Here is a 13,195-nt window from a genome sequence, read left to right on the forward strand (position 1 = left end):
CCCCCCCCCCAAAATAGGTATAATTTTGATTCATTCACACCAGATGGCTATTGTTGTATTGGCTGTTGTCATTTTTTAATTTGACAATCTAAGGGAAAAGAGGTCAGTGACCCTGACTAAATAGTCAGTTATTGCATGTTTTAAAAATTCTTGGGGCACACTGGTTGAAATCACAGTTCCAGACCACGCTGCTTGTACATCAGCCTCAAAATCTCTGCCCAGGAAGCCCTAGCCTGCTTCCAGGGCCTACTGGACCTCCATCCTTCCACCGCAGCCTACACAGCCTGGTATGGGCATCTTTAGGAATGGCCAGGGGATGGCTGTTTGCAGGGTGGAGGCTGTGTCCCCATAAATCCCTTTGGAATGGGGATGGAGTCCAGTGTGGACAGAGGGGGCAGGACAGTCAGCCACGGTCCTGCATTTCTACTCATGCCCCAGGCAGGGCAATTGTTAGGGGTGGGCCTGTCACTGGCTCACATTCACCTGAGCACTCTTAAATGCTTTGCACGCCATCATGTTACTTGAATCCAAGGATGCTAACAAGTAGTCTCATTTTACAGATGAAGAAAGCAAAGCACAGGGAAGTGAAGTAAGTTGCCCACAGCTAGTGAGTGGCAGAGCCAGGATTTAAACCGGCAGCAGGGAGCAGAGCCCACTCGGGCAAAGACCAGTCACAGTGAGGAAACTGCTATTGCTCCCCACCGCTCCTCCCCCCCCCCAACACCTCCCCTCCGGCAATGGCCAGCCTGGGTGGGGGTTGGGGGCGGCAGGGACCCTCCCCGCTTCCCTCCACTCCGCGTGCTTGGGCCTGGCCGCAGCTGGGCACGAGGACCGCTTTTTGGGTCTCAGAGTGACAGACTCCTGCAGCCCCAACCCCCGGCCCACCAGAGGGATTGGCGGTGACAGCGGTGCCTGGCAGCGGGGGATTTGGAGGCAGCCGCGTCTCCCCCTCCCACGCCAGCGCTGGGTGGGGGGTGGGGGTGTTGGCTGCGCCTGGGGACTTATCTTGATTCCTTGGGACAGCCCAGCTTCTTCCCAGCATGCCCCGCTCCCAGGAGCCGCCTGCAGGTCCTGCGCCCGGACTTTGCCATCAGCGGGGGGACGGCAGCTGGAGCGCCCTGGAATGCGTCCTGCAGTTGCAGCCTGAGGTGGGTGAGCCCCGCTGACCCGGAGCTGCAGGAGACCGGAGGTCCAAGGCGAGTGGACCAGCCCAGTCCCTTGGGAGAGGGAACCCCCCGGCAAGCGGGCTGGGTGTGGGGGCGTGGAGCAACGCCTTGGGGGAGGGGAGCCCCGGTCGGGACGCCTTTGTTTCGACCGAGATGCTCGCGCGGGCAAAGCCCAGGCGCCCACAAGTTGGAGAAAGTTGGAGCCGATGGCCCGGGTGACCCGCGTGGCACGCGCCCAGGCGGTGGGGGTCCCTATGTCCAGGTTGTTTAGGGTGGGTGGTCTGCCTGCCGGGGCAGGGGAAAGCGAGAAAAACCCATCCTGAAACACACAGAGGAGAATATACAAAAAGGAAACACGCAAAGAAACAGAAAAGTCACAGAGAAACACGTCAAAAACTCAGGAAGCTCAAACACACAGGCAGAGAGAGGAAACAAAGCGAGTGGTCTTGGAGGCCGTGAGGCAGGGGGAGGGGAAAGGAAATTCTGAGAAGGGGGGAGATGGAGGGAGGGGGGGAAAGCCTCCGAGGTGAAGAGAGAGAAATGAGAGGGGGAAAGGCAAAGGGCTAAAGGAGGTAGTGCTTTCAAAGGGACAGTGTAAACATGCATCTAGAGAAACTGAGGCAGAAACCTGAGAATTAGCCCCACCCCTCCCAACAAGCACAAGGGGAGATACAGAGATGGAACAAAGCCCAGCCTTCTCCCCCTGGTGGGCAGGTGTGGAGAACAGCCACCTGAGGACTCTGAGAAAGGGGCCCTTGGCACAGTATGAGCCAGCCAAGTCTCCACCTGGTCCACCTGGCAGACTCCTCCTTCAAAACCCAGCTCAAGCATCACCTGCACTGTGAAGGCTTTCCCAGAAAATGCCATGCAAGCACAGTTGCTCTCTCTTCTGTGTATTTCTGCATGTGGCACAGGCACGAGGAGTGAAATGGGGTGTCTGCCTGTCCACCTCTTCCCCTGCATCCTCAAGACTTGAGGTGCGTGTCTTGTTTATCTCCGGCCTCCAGAGTCCAGCCCAGTGCTTGGTGCAGAGTAGATGGTCCATGAGCATTTCTTGAAGGACAACCAGGAGCACTTGGACCCTCTAAGACATGGAACACAGAACTAAATCCAAGTAGAGGACCCATAGAGACTCCTCAGTCAAAGCACTGTTTTTGGCAGGTGGAGAAGGTAAAACCCAGAGAGGGGAGGGGACTTGCTTAAAGGGACACAAGCAGGGGCCTGCAATGGCAGGACATCGTGAATACGTACTTCTCCGAGATGCCCTTGTTCCTCCAGCCTGTGAGATTAGAACAGGTGTGAAAGAACCTCCTGAATGAAAACATTCCATGGAGTACGAACAATTTAATTCCAGTTGTAAGTTCCAACACTGAAACTGAGGCTGCTTCCCGTGTGAACTTGGACAAATTTCTTAACGTCCCTGAACCCCCGGGACTATAAGATGGGGATTCCAAGTACCTGCCTCATAGGGTCACTGGAAGAGTTACCACGCAAGAGCCTGGCACAGAGGAGACCCTCAGTAAACACGATGCTGCCCTTCTCCCTGGGAGGTGGGTGTTCTTTCCTGCACTTATAAAGGTGAAGACAGCAGTGCTAGTGAAAATGTCTCCTTTTGTCCCAGGACAAAAGTCCACCCTGGTCCACCTGGGGAGCAAACTCTTTTAGTAAAAGAAAAGCAAATTGGGAGCGGGACATAAGACCCATGTTGATTCTGTTTGGGTCTTCAAGTCTCTGCAGGTGACTTGGGGCAACGTAATTTCCCCCTCCCAACCCCCCGCCAGCCCAGCAGGTAAGACCCCATGGCCCCACTCCATCCTGCAGCCTCTTTACCTGGCCTGCTCTGTGCTGTGTCTTTCAAGCTGCAGCTGGTGCAGGGGATGTGACCAGGACCCAGGGAGCCACCGGAAGCATGGAGACCGTGGTCATTGTTGCCATAGGCGTGCTGGCCACCATATTTCTGGCCTCCTTTGCAGCCTTGGTGGTGGTTTGCAGGCAGCGCTACTGCCGGCCTCGGGACCTGCTGCAGCGCTATGATTCCAAGTGAGTGTGCCCGGGCAGGGGGAGGAGGAGTGAGGGGCTGTGCCCTGGGGCTCCAAGGAGAGAAAAGGAAGTTTGGTGCTGGGCAACTGCCTCAGCTTTTTGTCTCTAAACTGGCACCTGAAAGCTCTCCTTCCCCATAATGTTCTTAGAGCTTAAGAATGTTCCTTAAGCCCTGGCCTGTGTGGCTCAGTTGGGTGGAGCTTTGTCTCATAAATCAAGGGTTCGCTTCCCAGTCAGGGCACATACCGTGGTTGCAGTTTCCATCGGTGGTTGGAGCATGGACCCCATTTGCCTCATGACTCACTGTCTAGCCACGTGCCCTGCCTGTAACTGCGGTCCTGTTAGGGTTAGGTTTGGACCCAGGACAAGTGGACCCTGCTTTTCTGTACTTACCACCGTCATCCTTTTGGGGGATATGGGGGCCTCCAGGAGGAGTGGGCAGCTGTCGTCCATCACAAAACGGCTTCCCTGGGCTCTTCCTTCCAGGCCCATCGTGGATCTCATCGGGGCCATGGAGACCCAGTCCGAGCCATCTGAGTTGGAACTGGACGATGTTGTCATCACCAACCCCCACATCGAGGCCATTCTGGAGAACGAAGACTGGGTTGAGGATGCCTCGTAAGGCCTTGGGGATGGTTGCCTTTCCTGGAGCCCTGTGGACGCAGCAAACGGGGCTCCTCGTGCTGTTTTCTGGCTTCCTTTGGGCACTTGCCAGGGCATCCCGGAGCACCGTGTCAGTTTCTGCTCTCACAGAGGGGGAATCAGAGTATGACATAATGGTGCTTGACCTACACCCCCACCCTGCCACCATTTTGTAGTCGGAACACTGACGACGCAGACATGGCCCAAAAGTTGTCGTAAAGTCACCCTGATATACTTGGTTATCCTTGGGGTGCCCATGAATCTGACAGGCAGGCTCCAGGGATGGAGCCTCTGTCTTCAGTATCTTCAGGGGTCTCTGCATCCGACAGGAGCCACTCCACTCCCCCATCTGTAGTCATTCAGTCACTGGGCAGATGTCTCTGGGGCATTGTGTGCAGGGCCCTGGGGCAGGTCCTGCAGAAAAGAAACTGGTGTGGAGACAGAGTTCCACTAATTGCAGTATCCCAGAAACAGTAGGGGTCTCTGCATGGTGCAGTGGGCACCGGGTGGAGGCGGTGTCTGCAGTTGCTGGGGATGGGTAGTTGGGGGTGGATTTCCTGAAAGATATCACAGAGTGGGTGCTTTCCCACTTGGGTCTTCAAAGATGAGCATAAAAGGAAGGGTATGCTGGGCGGAAGGAACAGTATCAGAAGCTCAGGGCAAGACTCAATTGGTGGGGAACATGCTAATGAAGAGTTGGGTGGGGGGACATTAAGGAGAGAAGGCGCTTCCTCATTTAGCTCATGAACTTATGCACTTTAACATGGAGGCATCCCTGCTCTCAGGTGGTATTCAGGTTGTCAGAGCCAAATGAGGAGCAGAGAGGGTGGCTGTGGGGAGGTGGGCCTCACAACACAGGCACTGACACATTCTTCTTGTCTCCCCCAGGGGTCTCATGTCCCACTGCATTGCTGTCTTGAAGGTAATACTGGTTGATTGTCCCAGGAGACAAGGGGGGTGGTCACCGAGCACCCCTGTGCACAGATTGTTAGAGTTGAAAGGGGCCGAAGGAATGGCATGGAACCCTTGCAGGAGGCCTTTTTGAACCTGCCTGAAACTTGTAGTTTCTAGTGTTTACTCCACTCCTACGTGGACGGTCTGTTATACGTCAGAATCCTGGAAGCCCTTTCAGAGGCTTTACTTCACTTGGTCCTCACAACACAGTGGCCTGTAGGAGAGACCACGTGGGTGGTCACCAGCCGCCTTTTCATCTGCCGTGGAGACAGCTGTGTGCCGAGCCGCTGAGGGGAAATGCGGCTTTCCTCCTTCTCCCTGGGCGCTTTCCCTTGTGAACAGAGAGCTCAGCCCGCTATAGCGACTTGGGCGGTGTATCTGGACTTCTCCAATTACTAGAACGTCCTTCACTAGCCCTCTTTGGCTTTGACAGTAGTCAGCAAATGGGATAATCAATGTTAAAAAATTCGTACCATTAGTAAGTACTTCAACTTGAGGACAGACTTTTTTTTTCTTTTAATGCCTCCAGCCTCTAGGACGGAGTGGAAAATTGCACCCAATTTGCATTTTGGGTAATTTGTATAGTTTCAGCGTTTATTTTCAGTTCTTGCCAGATACTACTGTCCTGTCTAATAGAATAATAGCAATATCGAAGTATTACTATTTGACCAGTTGCAAATATTGTCGGTTTCTTCATTTCAGTAACCTGGGAAACGACACATTTATCTCTTTGTCTAGTAATTATTGAAGATTTGAAAAAAGACAGCTTTATCTTTTCTTCCATGACTTTCAGTGTAATATATTAAAAATCCTTTTGTCCCTCCTCTTCGGCTGTCTCTCCTGGTGGACAAAGGACGGCTCGTAGAAAATTGTTATCACAGAGGCCAAGCTTCTTATTTAATTCCAAGAAGCTCTGTGGGTGTAGATATGGTTGTGGATGGACAGGTATAGTGTCTGGAGCAACAGTGGCCCCTGACGTCTCTCCCCCAGCCAGGATGTGTCCCGGCACTGGGTTTTGTCCCCTGTCCTCGCCCATCAGAGGAGGATAGTGGCATCTGACTTTGGGGACGAATCAGCCAGAAGGGGTCTTACTGGGCTGGAATCAATGGTCCATCTTGCGACTCAGATCATAGGAGAGGCTTCCACCTTCCTGCTGAGATCTCAGGTCCTTTGTTTTGGCCACCTGACCCTGAGTCCCTGTGGGGAGGGCTCCTGGGCTTCTTTGTGCGCCCTCCTTTCCAGCCCCCAGTTTGAGGGAATAATGGAACTTCTTTGCCAGGGACAGTGGCGTATCCAGGTTCTAACATTGGGGAGGGTTGGGTGGGTGGACAAAGCTTTGGGGGTAGCCGGCAGCATTGATGGAGATGAGAAAGGGATGTGGCATGACTGTGCCTTTGTCCTGCTTCCTTCCAAGGCCCTTTCTTCATCACCTAGACGAACACGCCCATATATTACCGTAGAAAGTTGTGGAAATACGTGGCACTTGTGGAGGATGTGCTTGAAGAGAGCAGTTGCCCTTTTCCTGCCAGGTTTCTAGCGCGCCCTGCTGGGGGTGGGAGACGAGACCAGGAGGTGAAGGCAGAGAAGAGAAAGCAGGTTTCCCCTTCAGTGAGATGGTGGATTCAGAGCACAGGACTTCTCCCAGACAGATTATTTCAGTGTAGACTTCTCTAAGCCGAAACCCCGACCCTGGTCTGAGGTTTCCACCCCACCCTCCTCACCCAGCCAGGTTCTCAGCGTTTGCCTCTCCCACCTCACGCCTGTGTACTTCGCACTTCAATTTGCCCATTGGGTTAGGGGGCCCAGCTGCAGGTTCGGACCCAAGGTGGGGGTCATATTTATCTCTGTGGGGGTGGCAGAAACCCTTTGGGAGCTAGGTCACCCCCTCATCACCTCTCCTCCTTGCTGTCTTAGATCTGTCACACTTTGACAGAAAAACTTGTTGCCATGACAATGGGCTCGGGGGCCAAGATGAAGAATTCAGCCAGTGTCAGTGACATTGTCGTGGTGGCCAAGCGGATCAGCCCCAGGTGAGTGGTCAGGGCCTTTAGTGCCCACACTCCGTGGGGAAAGGGGGGCCGGAAGCGGAGGTGGCCGCAGGGCCTGGCTCTTCCAGGATCCCGCTGTGGCTGCTCCCTCTTTCTCAGTCCGTACCAGCTGGGGCTGCTTTCCTCCTTGTTGCCACTCCTTTCTCCTGGGCTCTGGGCCAGAAAGCACATTTCCCACAGGGGTTCACACCCCCACCTGCAATGACCTCCTGGCCATGTCCTGTGCCCCACCCATATCCGTACTGGAGACTAAGTGGGGGGTGGCTGTCACCCACTGCTCCATCCATGGCCCAGCCAGCAGCTTCCAGGACTGGGTGGGAGGTGAAGCCATACATCACTCAGATCTCCCAAATTCCAGGCATCAGCAAAATCCCATGTGGGAGGCAACCAGCAGATTGCAGTCAACAGCTACACCCCAATTTGGTGAAGGAAAATAAAGCCCCTTTCTTAGAGGGCAGGGCTGTGCTAGGTTTGTGCTGCCATCTGGTGGCTGGTATGTGGAGGTGCCTAAGTGGGGTGTTGTCCCTATCCAGGATGTTTTCTTTCTTTCTTTGTTTTTTTTTGTTTTTTTGTTTTTTTTTTTTAATATATTTATTGATTATGCTATTACAGTTGTCCCATTTCCCCCCCACTCCACTCCATCCTGCCCACCCCCCTCCCTCCCACGTTCCCCCCCCATAGTTCATGTCCATGGGTCATACTTATAAGTTCTTTGGCTTCTACATTTCCTACACTATTTTTACCCTCCCCCTGTCTATTTTCCACCTATCATCTATGCTACTTATTCTCTGTACCTTTACCTCCCTCTCCCCCTCCCACTCCCTTATTGACAACCCTCATGTTCTAGTTGTTTGCCTAGTTTGCTCTCGTTTTTGTTTTATGTGTGGCTGTTAATAACTGTGAGTTTGGTGTCAATTTTTACTGTTCCTATTTTTGATCTTTTTCTTAGGTAACTCCCTTTAACATTTCATATAATAAGGGCTTGGTGATGATGAGCCTCTTCAACTTGACCTTATCTGAGAAGCACTTTATCCTCCCTTCCATTCTAAATGATAGCTTTGCTAGATACAGTAATCTTGGACGTAGGTCCTTGCGTTTAATCTTGGGTAATGTAATTATGATGTGTCTTGTTGTGTTCCTCCTTGGGTCCAGCTTCTTTGGGACTCTCTGAGCTTCCTGGACTTCCCGGAAGTCTATTTCCTTTGCCAGATCGGGGAAGTTCTCCATTATTTGTTCAAATAAGTTTTCAATTTTTTGTTCTTCCTCTTCTCCTTCTGGCACCCCTATAATTCGGATGTTGGAACGTTTCAAGGTGTCCTGGAGGTTCCTAAGCCTCTCCTCATTTTTCCAAGTTCTTGTTTCTTCATTCTTTTCTGGTTGAATGTTTGTTTCTTCCTTCTGGTCCATACCATTGATTTGAGTCCCAGTTTCCTTCTCATCACTATTGGTTCCCTGTACATTTTCCTTTGTTTCTCTTAGCATAGGCTTCATTTTTTCATCTGTTTTTCGAATAGATTCAACCAAGTCTGTGAGCATATTGATAACCAGTGCTTTGAACTGTGCATCCGATAGGTTGGCTATCTCTTCGTCGCTTAGTTGTATTTTTTCTGGAGCTTTGAAGTGTTCTGTCATTTGGGCCATTTTTTTTGTTTGTTTGTCTTGGCGCGTCTGTTACTTTAAGGGGCGGAGCCTTAGGTGTTCACCGGGGCGGGGTAATGCTGGTCGCTGCGCTGTGATGCTGTACGTGGGGGCGGGGCCGAGAGGGAGCAATGGCGCCCGCTTCACTCTCCTCCGGATTTCAGTCTTTCACTCCGCTACCCACAATCAAACTGGGCCCCTCTGGTGCTGGTTCCCGAGTAAGTGGGCCTGTGCACACTCTAGGCCCCTGTGGGTCTCTCCAACAACCTCTCCTGTGAGGCTGGGAGTCTCTCCTGCCGCCCCAACCCCCAGGGGCGCTTTCAATCAGAGGTTTGAGGCTTTATTTTCCCCCGAGCTGGAGCCCTGGGTTGCGCAGTCTGCTTCTCTGCCCGCCGTTCGTCCGGTTTATCTGTGGGCGAATGTGGTGCCGCAGGGTGCTATCCGCCACTCTGCCTGCCCCACTCTCTGCCACTCTGGGTCCGGCCCTCTGGGTTTATCTGTGCAAATGTGGGACCGCAGGGTCTGCTAGTGCTGGGACTGCCTGCGCCATTTGTCCCACACTCCGCCAGTCTCAGTCCCGCCACAGCCACGCGAGTCCTCTCCACCCCAGTGCCGTCTCCGCCCCTCCTACCAGTCTGGATGAATGATTATTTTCTGTTTCCTTGGTGTTGGTCCCCCTTGCTGTTCGATTCTCTGTCAGTTCTGGTTGTTCGAGGAGGCGCAGTGTGTCTACCTACGCCACCATCTTGGTTCTGGTTTTTACTCTTTCTTTCTTTGTTTTTTAATCCTCATCCTTGACATGCTTATTGATTTTAGAGAAGGGGGAAGGAGGAGAGAGAGAGAGAGAGAGAGAGAGAGAGAAACATCAGTGGTTGCCTCTCGTCCGCACCCCAACCAGGGACCGGACCTGCAAGCTAGGCATGTGACCATAAGCAGGAATCAAAACTGTGACCTTCCAGTTCACAGGAGGATGCACCAACCAACTGAGCCCCACTGGCCAGGGCCAGGATGATTTCTCAGTCAGCCACATGGCTTCATCACTGGGAAGGGTGCCTTCATATCCCTCATGGGAATGGTGGTACCCACTGAGTTCCAGGGTCTCTGCTTCCCTGGTTGCCTTGGCCGTGGGTGAGTCACAAGGAACCAGCCGTCTTGAGGAACATGAAAGGGTTGGTGCACTTGAACTCTGCCCAGGGAGTTCAGTGTATTGAAAAGGTGGGAGAGACTGAGCCCAGCACAGTTCTTGGCTTTCAGTGAAGCTGTCCCCGGGTGGGTGTGGTTACATGACATATCAGGGTAGGTTGGCCGTTGGCCTGAAAGACCCTCCAACCCAGGCTCTGGGCAAGCACCAAACTGTCCTCTGGCCACTCATTATTGGTAGAGACTCTGCATTGCTTATTCTGGCTGGACCTTCCTCATGTTTCCTGTCACTCTTAAGGGCCAGACAAATTCACATGATACTAGGGTATCAGGCAGCATTGCCAGGAGGGGTTGGGGAGCAAAAACACTGAGATTTCTGAGGATGGGTGAAGTCCTGGGTGATGAGGATTAGCAGTGGGGCTAGACTGTGGGTGCAGACTTGACCTGGTGCTCACTGGCCCTTCCTGCAGAGCACTCAGGCTACTTCCAGAATGTTCCCTACCATAACTCAATCCTTGCTTTGTCTTTTTGTCCTCACACTCCTTTCTCCTTCTGGAATATTCTGTCCCATTGTTTTTCTTGCTCCATTTATTCTGCATGGTGTGTTGGTAGCATGTTAGCTTTAAGGGAAGTGGCTTCAGCCCCGGGCACTGTGGAGAAGGGGCCAGCTAAGCAGAGGCCGAGAGCGACCATGTGTTTGCATTTCTGCACTTTCTCATCAGCCCCTCAGCCCCGAGACAAGAAAGTTTAGAAATAAGCAAATACATTATTATTTTTTCTACCTGGTTATCAAGTGGTTCAAGGACAAAATTTTTGAGTGAGACCTTGTACCAAGCAAAACAGAATGGTTTGTTCCTTTCTGAACTAGATTTAAAAAAAATTAAACATAAACTATACCATCTGTTAAAAGAAATACAATGAAGCAGTTTGCACCCAAATTAACTTGTAGGTTTGTTTTTTAATGTTCTATATACACATTAACCATGTTTTTTAAAAAACAAACATGATAACTGTAGTAAAAATAAAAACATTACTGAAATTGATTGTCTGGAAAGTGAAGTATCCCCTAGTCCTGCCTGTTCCCAATTCGCGGAGCTACCGCTATTGCATAGTGAATATTCATCTAGACTTTTCTCTGCATTTCATTGCTTTGGTGTGTTTATTTTATGTCAGTGGGATTGATCAAATTTTATATATTGTTTAGCAATGTGTCTTTTCAATTAATAGTGTATCTTGAACATCATCTCAGATGTTTGAACGTGTGCTTTTTCAATCATTAGAACTAAAACCAAACCAGCACAAAAAATATTCTCTAAACTGATCCTTGAAGTCTTCCTAAGCCTCTGTTGGAGAAAGAACCACTAAAGAGAAGAACTGGGCTAAAGAAAGGTAGAAGGAAGGAGGGGTAAAGGAGACAAGGAGAGTGAAATACTGAACACCCTTTGCCTCCCCTCAGAGTGGACGACGTGGTGAAATCAATGTACCCTCCGCTGGACCCGAAACTGCTGGACGCACGGTGAGAGTGGTGCTTCTCCTCTCCCAGCTGGGGCCTCACCGGCTTGGCTGTTCAGGTGGTTGAGAAGAAGGCTGTTGGCTGGACTCCTGGGCTGTCCTGGGCCTTGGGTTCAGTGCAGTGTGAATGGTCAGCCAAGCAGTGAGCCAAGCCTGCCTGGGGTAGAGGCCAGTCCTCGTCCTGAAGCCCTGGAGAAGGAAGAGCCAGATTAGATTTTCAAGTTTTATGATTACCCATCCGGCCCCACTACACCCTGTCAGCACCTCCCCTCCCTCCCATGTCCCCACCACGTGCTCTCTGCTCTGTGGACCCCAGAAGACACATGCCTGAGCTGTGAGTGCCGCCCAGTGGGTCAGTGGGGTGCGTGGGGGGCAGGGCAATGAGAACAGAGTGCCCAGGAAGCCCTCATTGTGATCCTCCCTGGTCCACAGCACATACTTAGCATCTGAAGTTGCTGTCTTTCTGAACCACATGTAAGCCCATCTTACAGACCAGATTCTCTGTCTCCCGGGTTTCTGTGACTGACTGTGTCATACACCTGCTGTGTAATGACCGCCAGCGGGGCAGAGGGTCCCAGTGCTGCTGCTGGTTTCCCTGCCCCAGTCTCACAGCGGCACAGCCATGTCCGGGGGCTGTGATCTGTGATACAGTCCCAAAGCATTCTGCACGCTCACCGCGTGACGGGCATTCTATAGTGAATGCTGCCATACCGCTAAAACTACTCCCCCTCAAACGGGTTTTCTATATATGTTTTTCTTTTAGAGTAGGGTAAACCTGCCCTGGGCCTGCCCCATTGATTCAGAATGAATAAGTGGGGGTATGTGCTCATCCAGCTGACTAGATCCAGATTGTCCCATAAAACCCTCTCCTGGAAGCTGTGAATGGCCATGCTGTAGAAAGTGGGTGCCAGAGTCTGAAATCAGCTGACGGGACACAGCATGTGATGTTCTCCCTGTGAAGTTATCGTGCACATTGGAGGCTCTGGGAAGGGCTTCAGTTCACCTTGTTGACATTAGCCATTCCCAAATTTGTTTGAACATGGTAACACCTTTAAATTCCACACTCGCCAACCTCCTGGGGGAAGGACTCCAGTTTGGGGAACAGACTTTAGACGTCTGACCATTTGGGCTTTGGTACAAAGTCCCTTCTTTCCTAGGGCATCTGATTCTGTTTGTTTTCTTCTAGGACCACTGCCCTGCTCCTGTCTGTCAGTCATCTGGTGCTGGTGACCAGGAATGCCTGCCACCTGAGCGGGGGCCTGGATTGGGTTGACCAGTCACTGTCAGCTGCCGAGGAGCACTTGGAAGTCCTTCGAGAAGCAGCCCTGGCTTCTGAGCCAGATAAGGGCCTCCCAGGCCCTGAGGGCTTCCTGCAGGAGCAGTCTGCCATTTAGTGCCTGCTGGCCAGCAGCTGGCCACAGGGGCCAGCCTGCCGCTGTCTGTGGGTGGCCCAGCCGAGCCTTCCCCTTTTCTGTATGTGGTTGTTGTGCAGGGCTTGGGAGCCGCGCCGTGTGCAGAGCAGAGCAGAGCAGGAGAGCCCCGAGAGTGGGCACCTGTGTTGCAGTCGCCGTGCTGGCTGGAGAGTGGCAGTCTAACACCACGGTTCAGGGAGACGTCACCCTCTCTCTGTGCGCCAGACCTTCGGAGACTGTGGACTCTAATCTTCACTTGTCACTCGCTGAGTGCTTTTAGGAAAATTGGGCCGCTGAGAATCAGGAGCTTTCACGTGACAATCAGCCTTTCTGGCTTTCTCCAACAGTCAGAAGGGGAGACAACTCTGCTCTGCGTTTTCCAAAGAGGACCATCAGTTGGAACTAAGTAGGAGTTGCCTGTTTGGACAAGACTTGCGCTGTGTCACCTGGCCTGTCTCATTTATTTGTACTATCTGCCTGGTCCCTGAGGTGTCTGAGTCCCTCCTCCCCTTCACAGGTGCGGGTTTGAAGGTGAGCACTGCAGAGCTGGGTATTCCCTTTTCTTCATTGTGCCCGAAATTTTCCCCAGCTACCTCTAGGTGGATAGTAAATGTATACTTAGGCTTCTCTCAAGTGTGTGGTT

At 52.2% G+C, this 13,195-nt stretch overlaps 1 protein-coding gene across 5 annotated transcripts; it reads left to right on the forward strand.

Moving 5' to 3' along the window:
• The first annotated feature begins 993 nt into the window (after positions 1-993).
• On the forward strand, positions 994-12,661 carry LOC112308941 (transmembrane protein 98). Of its 5 annotated transcripts, XM_071219325.1 has the most exons (9): positions 1,039-1,148; positions 1,881-2,080; positions 2,174-2,336; positions 3,026-3,206; positions 3,693-3,824; positions 4,737-4,770; positions 6,717-6,832; positions 11,085-11,144; positions 12,327-12,661. In XM_071219325.1, the coding sequence occupies exons 4-9, from the start codon at positions 3,076-3,078 to the stop codon at positions 12,532-12,534; spliced, it is 681 nt and encodes a 226-aa protein (XP_071075426.1). In that variant the 5' UTR covers positions 1,039-1,148; positions 1,881-2,080; positions 2,174-2,336; positions 3,026-3,075; the 3' UTR covers positions 12,535-12,661. The 5 variants fall into 5 exon arrangements, with proteins under 5 accessions (XP_024421007.1, XP_045055214.1, XP_071075426.1 ...); XM_024565239.3 differs by lacking the exons at positions 1,881-2,080; positions 2,174-2,336 and having other exon boundaries at positions 994-1,148; positions 3,032-3,206; XM_045199279.2 differs by lacking the exons at positions 1,881-2,080; positions 2,174-2,336 and having other exon boundaries at positions 1,025-1,148.
• Positions 12,662-13,195: the final 534 nt, after the last annotated feature.

This window comes from Desmodus rotundus, chromosome 9 (genome assembly GCF_022682495.2).
Source record: "Desmodus rotundus isolate HL8 chromosome 9, HLdesRot8A.1, whole genome shotgun sequence".
NCBI lineage: Eukaryota > Metazoa > Chordata > Mammalia > Chiroptera > Phyllostomidae > Desmodus > Desmodus rotundus.

What these genes read in the sequence shown, in the direction of transcription:
- LOC112308941 (XM_024565239.3), top strand. Translation starts at nt 3,076, where the DNA reads ATGGAGACCGTGGTCATTGTTGCCATAGGCGTGCTGGCCACCATATTT. An exon ending in ACTGCATTGCTGTCTTGAAG is followed by an intron (nt 4,771 to 6,716) that starts GTAATACTGGTT and finishes TTGCTGTCTTAG; the next exon opens with ATCTGTCACACTTTGACAGA. An exon ending in GCCAAGCGGATCAGCCCCAG is followed by an intron (nt 6,833 to 11,084) that starts GTGAGTGGTCAG and finishes GCCTCCCCTCAG; the next exon opens with AGTGGACGACGTGGTGAAAT.